Here is a 12,503-nt window from a genome sequence, read left to right on the forward strand (position 1 = left end):
CCCTCAGCACAGCTGTAATGCCACTCCCCCTGCTCTCTTGCCTCCCTTTCTATCCTTCCTGTAGCATTTGTATCCTGGAACATTAAGCTGCCAGTCCTGCCTATCCCTGAGCCATGTTTCCGTAATTGCTATGATATTCCAGTCCCATGTTCCTAACCATGCCTTGAGTTCATCTGCCTTCCCTGTTAGGCCCCTTGCATTGAAATAAATGCAGTTTAATTTATTAGTCCTACCTTGTCCCTCCCTGCCCTGACTGTTTGACTCACTTCTGTTCTCAGCTGTACCCGTCTCAGATCGATCTCTTTCCTCACTATCTCCCTGGGTCCCACCCCCCACCTTACTAGTTTAAATCCTCCCAAGCAGTTCTAGCAAATCTCCCTGCCAGTATATTAGTCCCCTTCCAATTTAGGTGCAATCCGTCCTTCTTGTACAGGTCATTTCTACCCCAAAAGCGATTCCAATGATCCAAAAATGTGAATTCTTCTCCCATACACCAGTTCCTCAGCCATGCATTCATCTGCTCTATCCTCCTATTCCTGCCCTCACTAGCTCGTAGCACTGGGAGTAATCCAGATATTACTACTCTTGAGGACCTCCTTTTTAAATTTCTGCCTAACTCTCTGTAATTTCCCTTCAGAATCTCAACCTTTTCCCTTCCTATATCGTCGGTTCCAATGTGTACAATGACCTCTTGCTGGCCCCTCTCCCCCGTGAGAACATTCTGCACCCTCTGAGACATCCTTGATCCTGGCACCAGGGAAGCAACATACCATTCTGCTTTGTCGCTGCTGGCCACAGAAACGTCTGTCTGTACCTCAGACTACAGAATCCCCTAACACAATTGATATCTTGGAAGCCGACATACCCCTCATTGCATTAGAGCCAGTTTCAATACCAGAAACTTGGCTGTTCATGCTACGTTCCCCTGAGAATCCATTACCCCCTACATTTTCCAAAACAGCACACCTGTTTGAAATGGGTATATCCACAAAAGACTCCTGCCCTAGGTGCCTACCTCTCTTACCTTTCCTGGAGTTGGCCCATCTATGTGCCTGTATCTGAGACAACCTCCCCCCCCATAACTGCCATCCCTCACACACTGTTGCTGTTGCAAATTCCTCAATGCTTCGAATTGTCTCTCCAACCAATCCATTTGATCTGATAATATTCACATCAAACAGCATTTATGGCAGACATAATTCACAGTAACCCTTTAACTCTTTTTAAACTCCCACATCTGACAAGAAGTTCATATCACTGTACTAACGGCTATTTTTGCTCCTTCACAATCTACAGACCCAGAAAATAACACCATCTTATTCCTCTACAAAACACTGCCCCAGGTTAAATAATAGTTATGACTTATGTTTTAGATTTAATCAAGATACATATCTCTAAAAACATATAATCAAGAAAGAACATTCTACTCACTACTGCAACCTTTCTATTGGACACACTTAAAACAATGATTAACTAGGTAAAGCTGACTTTAACAAGATGAGACAGACTGTCCATACCAAACTCAGAAAATCTGCTAATAGGTCAAGCAACTAGAGAACAGTGCAGATGTTTAAAGAAACATTGAACACTATGCAGGACAAGTTTATGCCTCTGAAAGGAAAATGCTCCATTTCACAGAAATACTCAGCCATGGACAACTGAAGATGCAAGGGGCAGTATAAAACTAAATGAAAAGGCTTTTGTAAAAGATGGAATAAATGGCACAGATCCTGCTGAATGGGAACGATAAAGAACAGCCAAAGGCCATGAGCAGATGCAGAAAATAATCAACAAAGCTAATGGAATCCTGGTCATTCATATCTAGAGGATTAGAGTACAAGCCTGCAAAAGCCTTCTTGGATCCCACTTGGAGTACTATGAGCAGGACACTTTAGGAAGGATTGGTCTTGGAGAAGGAGTATGACATTAGTATACAAAAATGGTACCTGGACTTCAGGGGTTATGTTATGAGGAGACACTATACAAATTAGGTCTGCTTTCTTTAGAATTTTGAAGGTTAAGGGATGATCTAATCTAAGTCTTTAAAGTATTTATGGGCAAAGACGGTAACTGCTAGATCAGTTATTAATTTTAAATCTGAGAGAGAGAATTTTGTTGTCAAATGTAGGTATTCAGGGATATGGGCCAAAAGCGGGTATAATGAGTTAGACCACAGATCAGCCATAATCTCATTGAATGGCCTACTCCAGTTCCTCTGTACAAATTTCAAACTGTCTTCTAGAGTTGACTGATTCTGTTAAAACAAGTGTGCATAGTATTCAGAGTTTCTGGATAATATGGAACTTCTGGGGGTTACATAAATAATAACACAATGTACTATTGTAATATTATTGTGGAAAATAAAATCACCTGAAATTTACTTCAGGCTTCTCCCGACCAATTACAGCATCTTAGGTTGGAGGTCCTTGTTTTTTTCTGTCTAGGATTTCTACCAAGCTTCCTCCAATATTATTTTAGCACTATGTATGGGTCCCATACAAAGGCTACTTAGGGTTTATCAATCTCTACATCAATACTTAGTTTTAATGGGTTTGCATGTCAACAAATGTAATAAATTCTAAACAATCAAGTTGGTAACCATCAAATATTGTTAATGCTAACACCTCAGGCTGCATTGAGAATGTTGTTCTGGCTGTCATAAGGTGTGAAGAAAATTGAACATCATAGAAAAGAATTTCACTCTTGCACTTGAGATGTCACCTTTAATCTTCTGTGATGCTCCAGACAAATACCCCAGCCAAAGGTATCTAGGATTTACATGCTGTGGGAATTCCAGAGAGAAATGCAGTCCCCATACCTCTTGCTTATGTCACACTTAGCTCTGGGGCAGACAGAACTCCCATACCTCCTAGTGTCCAGTAGGAATTCCATTTGCCTTATCATCTGGAGAGGAGGCAGCATTTCTGAGTCCTCCTGATTTTCCACCTATCTCCTTCAGTGCGATCTGAATTTTTTAAAATCCCAAGATTGTCCCTGAAATTTCCATAAAGCCTCAGGAACAAAGGAAATACTGGAAATATTCAACAGGTCAGTCAGCATCTGTGGAGAGAGCAAAACTTAATGTTACAGTTTGATAATCTTTTATCAGAAGTGGAAAATTTAGGGTTCACAGAATCACCGAATTTTCACAGCGCTAAAGGAGGCCAACCTACCCATCACAGCTTCACCTGTTTTCTGAAGTAATGGGTTTTAAAGGGGATGAGGGAGATGGAGCAAAAGAGAAGGATGGAAACAGGTGTTTAAATGATAACAGTGATGTTGCAAGGTAAAAAGAGATGACCATAGGATAAGCAGAGAAAAAGGAAGATGTAAAATAATGTGTAACTTGTAGAGTTCGAGTTTGCAATTGCTAATTTGCTGACTTTAGGTAATTTGATTCACCTACTTATTTAGGGAATGTGAAACGTAGAAGCCAGTAGACAGGTTTCTCATGGCAAAAGAATTTCTGCATTTATCTAGATGCAAAAAGTTAAGTATAATACAAGAAATATAGGTAAAAGTACTAAACAATGCAATTTGCACTATCAGTTATACAGAGTCATGATGTAGAGATGCAACCACCTGATGAAGCTCTTTGAAAGCTAATGCTTCCAATTAAACCTGTTGGACTATAACCTGGTGTTGTGTGCTTTTTAAAATTATACAGAGGACAGTGACTAAATACATTTAAATTAAACACACCTGAAACACTATTAGAACCTAATTAGTAGTTTTAATCACAGAAACTTTAATCAGACTTCCTACCTTTGGGATACCATGCATTGTAACCACCCGCCTTCCCTTCCCTGCTAGCTGGGTCAGAAATTTTGGTGTCTCAGAAGTTGACGCTCACCACTGAGGATAACATGATTTTGAAGTACAGCTGGTTGTTAAAGTTCTTGCCATTGGTTCTCTCGGTTTGGAAGAAGGAGCAGCGCTCCTAAAGCTCGTGCTTCCAAATAGCCTGTTGGACTATAACCTGGTGTTATGTGGTTTTTAACTTGGCTAGGTAGCCTGAGGTGTAAACGTTTGTTTCAGTTTAGAGTGTTAAGTTTTGTTAATTGTTCTCATAGAGTGGAGGTGTAAATTGGAATTTCTGGCTTCCAATGCTTCCAAACAGCCACTCTGTGTTTGTGTATTTTCCCCAGAGCTCAGCCTAGATGTTGCCTTTACTTTTTAAAAGTTTTGAGAAGTCCACGGTGTTATCCAGTATTTTAGATGATCAGGATATTTGCTCAATCCTACAAACTGTAAAATGTGTAATGGCATCCATACCCAAAAGGCGTTGTCTGAAAACCTATATTTTCTATATTCATTTGTGGGATGTCAGCATTGCCCATCCCTAATTTTTGTTTGAGAAGGTGGTGGTGGAGCTGTTTTCTTAAATTTCTGTGCAGTCCACCTGCTGTGCATTGACCCACAATGCCGTTAGGGAGGGAATTAGAAGCAGAGATAATGTTCTGAGATTATTGTTGATTTTGGAAGACTGTTAAGGTGCCTAACCAAAAGATGTGGAGGAGCCGGTCTTGGACTGGGCTGTATAAAGTTAAAAATCACACAACACCAGGTTATAGTCCAACAGGTTTATTTGGAAGCACCAGTGTTGTGTGATTTTAACTTTAACCAAAAGATGAAACGCTATTCCCTGAAATTACATTGAATTTTGTTGAGATAGTGCTGAAGAACGTCATAGTGGGAGACAGACAGAAAATTAAAATGTTAGGTAAATTGAGTTTTTACAAGATGATCTTTCAACTTTCTTTTAACTATTTGAAATGTCCTGCTGCTGGCTTTGGTTTAAACCTTTGTAAAAGCTGAAGAACAAAGTAAAAATCTCTAGCATAAGCACTGAATAAGATCTATGCACAGTGATGAAATACAGAGCTACTTACGTATCCATCTCTATTTTCAGCATGTTTGTAGGATGAACCAAGTTCTGAAATGCAGGTCTCTGACTTTATGAAGAATTTCTGAAATTATCTAAACTCATTATAATAGTTCATATTACTGATCTAAAACTATCCTTCATGGTCTCAGTGATATGAAAATTTAAAATGTTGAGAGCCGTCTGTGTGGGAACATGCAGTGGGGTAGCAGATGTTTTTATCTTTGGCTCTGAATTTGAAGTTAGTCTGGACTGACTGGACAAAATTCTTCACCACGATTTTATATGCATTATGTGAAATGTGGTTTTCCATTTTTAACCCACTTGCTTTGTGCATGTTTCCAAAGTCCCCAAAATTGGTATTTAGAATTAGTTTTTCAGCTCCTATAGGAAATGCCACTGTATCAGTACCATTTATTTTTTGGGGACACAGCACTCAAAGTTTATTCTCCATGCAAGTTGCACTGTCTCTCGGTGGTTGTTAAAGTTAAAAATGACACAACACCAGGTTATAGTCCAACAGATTTATTTGAAAGTACAAGCTTTTGGAGTGGTACTCCTTTGTCTTCTGTGATAAATACTGTGTTTGATGATCCTTCACAAATTCTGTGGCCTGTGATCCTCCCCCACTAGCTACCGGACAAAAGAGCAGCACTCCGAAAGTTTGTACTTTCAAATAAACCTGTTGGACTATAACCTGGTGTTGTGCCATTTTTAACTTTGTCCACCCCATTGCAAAACCAGCATCTTCACATAAGTGGTTGTTGAATTGACATTAAAAGCAATGGAAATGGAAAGTGCTTCAGTACATAGTATTAACCTTCCTCTGCACAACAGCAGCAAATGTATCGAAAAATACAAAACCTAGGTGCTACTTCAACACAATGACATATTCGATTCTTTTCAGAGCATAAATGTCTGAAATATTGAACATACATTCATTTGTTTGAGTTGTAAACTGTTTTTGTCTTGGTTTGCAAGGTTGGCTGCTGACCAATTTTATAATAGGAAAATATTGATGAGAAAGCATTTTCTGAAGGCTTTATCTTGCATTCATCTGGACAATTCTCACAAATGGCAATGTAAAGGGAACTTAACTGTTTTATATGGTATGAGAACTACTGATGAGTTGATATGTGAGTTCTAATTGGTAAAGGCATTGTCATAGAAAATGCACCAATTAGATGATGACTAACAGAGCTTGTTCCTGTGCTGTATTGTTCTTTGTGCTGATTGTATTTTATCAGTCTTAAATTACATTTAAAGCAGGTATGTTGACTCTAGCCAAGGTGTTGACATCTGAAATGAACCACAAAAATGGCTGTCACTTCTTTTGTTGAGCTGAAACAGGCACAATGAATGTGCATATTCTTTCAACTAAATATGTTGTCATATCAGCAAATACCCTCATTCCGTGCTACCAAACAATAGGGAACAAAAAAGGAATCTCTGGATTTCAGAAGTCAAAAGATTCACTTTAAAGATCACAAAGCTGCCTAATTTAATACAATGTCATTAAGGGCAATAAAGGACAATAGTTTATCATAATAGGAGTTTTTAAATCTCGGTTTTTTTATCAACAATAAGTACAAGACTTCTTTTTTTTGCAACTGTTTCAGACTTCCAGATGGATTCACCCAGCTGTTGAACTTAATGCAACTCTACCTAAATGATGCATTTCTGGAATTTCTTCCAGCTAATTTTGGAAGGTAATGAATTATTTTCATTCGTTCAATATAGGAATATTGATGCCAGTTTATGTTTTATTTACAACTACAAATGTTCTAATTATTCTTCAGTGCACATTTTATGTAGTTTTACTTAAGGAATGTATTTGCAAGATACAAGTCGAAATATATACCAATAGAGGTAACGATCCAGAGTTTATATTTTTAAAACAATTTTTTAGACTGCAATTTTAACTAAATTGCCATTTTTAGCTGCATTTTGGACTGGGACTTATGTTTCTGTACTGTGTTTCTGTTGCTGTCATAGTTTAGTGTTAATAGTAATAATGTGTCATTACCAATGATCGTAAGGGATCAATATAATACATTAAAATCAGCATGACTGATGTTAAAATGTCAAGTTCATGACACCAGCTCATAATTCATCAAGAGTAACTTGTTAAGAGGTATACTTGTTGTTAGTTTATGGTGGAGGATCTTTATTTTGGAAGCTGCAACTTGAAGAAACCCTGAAGAGGGGAACAGAATGATTAGAACTTTTTTAAAATTTCTAGCTTAATGGATTCAGTGTTTCTTCTGTCACTTTGTGAGACCACTCTGAACCTTTCCATCCTTTCAAAATAAGTAGCTGTGATCCACACTTATAGATTTCAATCAGCAGGGGCAGGAACTGAAAAACCTGAGAGCGTATACAAGTCTAAGCCTTTGCAGATATGTGGGAAATTGTGAAGGCTATTAGAAAAGCTTACCGTAAGCTTTAACTTTATAAATAGAAACATGAGACATTGTTATGCTCCCCCATGGAGAAAACATAAAAGAAAATAATTAAATTTATTGAATGACTTCCAAATAAACAAATTTCCAACAAGATTCTACATTTTTATAGCATTTACTTTAATACAGATTAAAAAGTAATACTAATAATGAATTAACTGGCAAATCATATTTCAAACAAAGGTATAATTTTTACTTTAATGAGTTCTAGAAAAATGTGTCTTACGCAAATACGAGCATTTGCATCGATACTTGCACAAATAAAACACTATCTTGCTACACATAGTTCACTATTCTTTATTAACGGTAGGTAGTCTGGTACGTGTACTGACAACAACTTTCACCTTTGAATTTCATGGTATGCTTTGTGTCACAAGGCACACTTTAATGAAGACTTTCTCCCTGAAGTCACAATAATCCTGATAATGTAACTCTTTAGTGTTCTTTTTAAGTTGACCACGAAATAACACCCCAGTCAACCTGTGGCCACTTCTATGAAAACACCCAGCTCTTCAGCATCTTTGAGTAATTCACACAATGTTCCAGCTTTAAGACCTCTTAAGTCCATTTATACAACACATCCTTTTTTTTCTGTCTCCTTGGCGCCAAGCTGAAAAACTGACCTTCGCCTAACAATGTTGTTTTTCTTCCCCTCAAAACATTCTTGTGATCCCCTTTTTGACTCAATCTGTTTTCTCTTTGAGCTGGATTTCACATTAGTAATGTGCGGGTTTTGGTGAGGTGGTGGGGGTGGAGGGGTCAGGGGGTAGCAGGTGTGCATAAAATAGGCTGGAAGACTAGCTACTAAAGTTCCATCAATCCCTGAGTTGATTCTCATGATATACAAGGTGGTCAGGTACTGAAATTAACGGACTGCCTGTCCTGTGTAAATAAATAACTTTTTCTTAATTCAGTCATGAAGAATTTGCATTGCTGGCTGACCAGCATTGATTGCCTGTCCACCGTTGCCCTTGAAGATGGTGGTGAGCTGCCTTCTTGAACTGCTGCAATCCATGTGCTGTAGTTGACCCACAATGTCCTTAGAGAGGGAATTCCAGGATTCTGACCCAGCATCTTAGATTTCTTAATACAGGCATAGGGTGCACAGCAAGGGAATGATGTTAAACTCATGTGGAACTCTAGTTCGGCCTTAATTTAAGAATTTGCTGCACTTTAGGGAAGATATGAAGTTTTTCAAGTGATTGTCAAAGAAAATGCATGAAAATTATTCTAGGCACATGGAAATTCAGTCATGTTGAGAGACTGAAGAGGTTGGGATTGTTTTCCTCAGGATATTTGATCAAAGTCATCAAACTTTTATTGGTCAGAGTATTGAGTACAGGCATTGGGAGGTCATGTTGCAGCTGTACAGGACATTGGTTAGGTCACTGTTGGAATATTGTATGCAATTCTGGTCTCCTTCCTATCGGAAAGATGTTGTAAAACTTGAAAGGGTTCAGAAAAGATTTACACGGATGTTGCCAGGGTTGGAGGATTTGAGCTACAGGGAGGGGCTGTACAGGCTGGGCTGTTTTCCCTTTAGCATTCGATGTTGAGGGGTGACCTTATAGAGGTTTACAAAATTTAGAGGTTTACAAAATTATGAGGGGCATGGATAGGGTAAATAGACAAAGTATTTTCCCTGGGGTCAGAGAGTCCAGACATAGAGGGCATAGGTTTAAGGTGAAAGGGAAAAGAGACCTAAGGGGCAACTTTTTCACACAGAAGGTGGTATGTGTATGGAAATGAGCTGCCAGAGGAAGTGGTGGAGGCTGGTACATTTGCAACATTTAAGAGGCATTTGGATGGGTATATGAATAGGAAGTGTTTGGAGGGATATGGGCCGGGTGCTGGCAGGTAGGACTAGATTGGGTTGGGATATCTGGTCGGCATTGACGAGTTGGACCGAAGGATCTGTTTCCATGCTGTACAGCTCTGTGACTCTCTACAACGATAAGGGGTCTAGACAGAGATACATGGGAAGAAACTGGACAAAATGGTGGAGGATTTAGTACAAGAGGCTGCTGGTTAAAAAGGTTATTAGCAAAAGAAGCAAAGGACATAAGGAAAGTTAAAAATCACACAACACTATGTTATGGTCCAACAGGTTAATTTGGAGGCACTAGCTTTCAAAGCGCTGCTTCTTCATCGGGTGGTTGTGGAGCAGAATCATACAATACAAAATTTATAGCAACAGGGTTGCAGTGTCATTAGAATGTAATATTAAACCAATTTAGTTCAGTCTTTCATCTTTTAGAGTGTTCATATTAGTTTTGATTCCTTCATATATAAATCCCAGAACTTTTTTAAAGTTACATTCTTGAGATAGCTGCCATCTCATCTCAGATAATGCATTGAAGCTGTGAAACTAAAGTCTGTCTGTGTCCCAATGTTAGGTCAGACTGATTCTATTTCTAAAGTGGGATTTACAGAATTTTACATGGATTTGTGCAGTTTTTTGAGCAAAATAAAATGTAATCCTGCAAATATAAATTCACCTCACAAAACTTTTATGTGTGTATGTGCAGAGAGACAGAGTGTGTGCGTGCATGTGAAGGTGTGAGTGTCTGTACGTGAGTGTGTGTATGTGTGTGAGTGTAATGGGATATAAATCTGTGAGAGGGTGTGTGTGGGAGGTGTATGTGTGAGCATATGAGAGAGTGTGTGTGTGTGTGTGTGTGTGTGTAGTGGAGTCACCAGTAGTGTGACATGAACCAAGGCCCCAGTTGAGGCCACCCCCATGAGTACTGAACTTGGCTATCAGCCTCTGCTTGGCCACTTTGCATTGTTGCCTGTCCCGAAGTCCGCCTTGGAGAATGGTTACCCGAAGGTCTGAGACTGAATGTCCCAAACTGCTGAAGTGTTCCCCGAATGGGAGCAAGCACTCATGGTTGTTGATTATTGTGTGGCGTCCATTCATCTGTTGCCACAACCTCTGCTCAGTCTCGCCAATGTACCATGGCTCATGGCATCCTTGCCTGCAGCGTATGAGGTAGACAACGTTGGCCAAGTCACATGAGTACTCACCATGTACATGGTGGGTGGTGTCCCCACGTGTAATGGTGGTGTCCATGTCAACAATCTGACACGTCTTGCAGCATCTGCCATGACAGGATTGTATGATGTTGACCTGAAAGCTGGGCAGTTTGCTATGAACAATGATCTGTTTAAAGTTTGGTGGTTGTTCAAAGGCAAGAAGTGGAGGTGTGGGAAAGGTCTTGGTAAGGTGCTCATCCTCATCGATAATGTGTTTCAGGCTGCGAAGAACATGGCGTAGTCTTTCGGCTCCCGGGAAGTACTGGACAAACCCTATCAGTTGCAGCTCATATCTGTCTCCTGAGGAGGTCATTAGGGTTTCTCGCTGTGGCACGTCGGAATTGGAGGTTGATGAGTTGAGCATCATACCCTGTTCTTATAAGGGCATCCTTGAGTACTTCCAAGTGTCCGTCATGTTCCTCCTCATCTGAACAGATCCTATGTATGCAAAGGGTTTGTCTGTAGGGGATGGCTGTTTTAATATGTTTAGGGTGGAAACTAGAGAGGTGTAGCATTGTGAGGTTATTGGTGGGTTTGCGTTAGAGTGAGGTGTTAAGGTGCCCATCCTCGAACTTTAACTTCACATCTTCAATGCATTATCTGAGCTGAGATGACACCTATTGTTAAAGCTATCTTGAGATGTAACTTTAAAAAAAGTTCTGGGATTTACATACGAAGGAACCAAAACTAATACGATTACTCAAAAAATGAAAGACTCAAGTGGAATTTGTTTAATATTACATTCCAATGACACTGCAATCCTGTTGCTCTAAATTCTGTGTCGTTTGATTCTGCTCCACAACCACCTGATGAAGAAACAGCACCTTGAAAGCTAGTGATTCCACATAAACCAGTTTGACTATAACCTGGTGTTGTGTGAGTTTTAACTTTGTACACCCCAGTCCAACACCGGCAACTCCAAATCTAGAATGCACTGTCTGAGACTGTGGTTAATTTGAAGCATGTAAAAGAAAATTGATTATTTTCTGAAAGGGGAGAACATGCAAGGCTTCAGGGAGAAGGGGGGGTGAGTGACACTAAATAGTGAGTGACACTAAATAAATCAAACTTTTGGAGAGTTGCCACTGACATGATGGGCTGAATGGCCTCCTGTAATGCAATAGTGTAACTGTTCTGTGATTCTGCTTTCATCCACATCTCTGGGACATTGACGCTTTGATAACTGAGAAAACAGGAGTGGGGGCGGTGGTGGGAGAGGGAAGTGGGGGTGATGCTTTTGGCCATCTACAGTGTCCAGTCCATTCAAGTTGATTTATGTAGTTTTGTTTCAACATATATAGAGCTGGCTTCAAGAAGAACACTAGTGTTCATTTAATGATCTTACCATTGAATTTAAAGGATGGGACTATTGAAGGAATATTCTTCTGTTGCGGATACACAGTTCAGATCCACTATGCTGACATCTGCTCGGTACATGGACTTTTCTGTTGACTTACGGTGATCTTTGCAATCAACCACTCTCTGCCATAGTTTATAGATGATGGAACTGGCACAGTGGATAAAATATTGCATCTCTCATTGATGGTGGCCATTTGAAAGAGGAGTGTTTTTCCTTAAATCATTCATGGGATGTGGGTGTCACTGGCTAGGCCAGCAGCTATTGCCCATCCCTAGCTGCCCCTTGATTAAATGGTGAAAAGTTTCCTTCCTGAACCATTGTTGCCCTTAGAGTGTAAGGAAACCTCCAAAGCTGTTAGGAAGGGAATTCAGGATTTTGCTCCATTCCTGATGAAGGGCTTATGCCCGAAATGCTGATTTTCCTGCTCTTCAGATGCTGCCTGACCTGCTGTGCTTTTCCAGCACCACTCTAATCCAGAATTCAGGATTTTGACCCAGCATCACTGCTAAAATGGTGAGTGACTTGAAGGGGTTCTTGCTGGTGGTGGGATTCCCATGCATCTGCTATCCTTGTCCTGCTAGATGGTAGAAGCCAGGGAACTTGGAAGCTGCTGTCTTAATAACCAGATGAAGTAGGGGTAAACTCAGCCCCTTGAGTCGACTATTCAATAAGGTCAAGGCTGATCTATTTGTGTTTCAAAACCACATTCCTATCAATCCTCGATTTAAGCTTAGATTTCTGTTATGCAATGGAATTAAAT

At 39.8% G+C, this 12,503-nt stretch overlaps 1 protein-coding gene across 18 annotated transcripts in view; it reads left to right on the plus strand.

Moving 5' to 3' along the window:
* The window catches only part of lrrc7 (leucine rich repeat containing 7), a 617,417-nt gene that overhangs the window by 277,232 nt on the left and 327,682 nt on the right, over positions 1 to 12,503 (plus strand). For all 18 annotated transcript variants that reach the window (XM_072574143.1, XM_072574142.1, XM_072574141.1 and 15 more), the window contains one exon: positions 6,505 to 6,594. In XM_072574143.1, coding sequence (XP_072430244.1) covers positions 6,505 to 6,594 — 90 coding nt within the window. The remainder of the gene's footprint in view (positions 1 to 6,504; positions 6,595 to 12,503) is intronic.

This window comes from Chiloscyllium punctatum, chromosome 7 (genome assembly GCF_047496795.1).
Source record: "Chiloscyllium punctatum isolate Juve2018m chromosome 7, sChiPun1.3, whole genome shotgun sequence".
In the NCBI taxonomy this organism is placed as follows: Eukaryota; Metazoa; Chordata; class Chondrichthyes; order Orectolobiformes; family Hemiscylliidae; genus Chiloscyllium; species Chiloscyllium punctatum.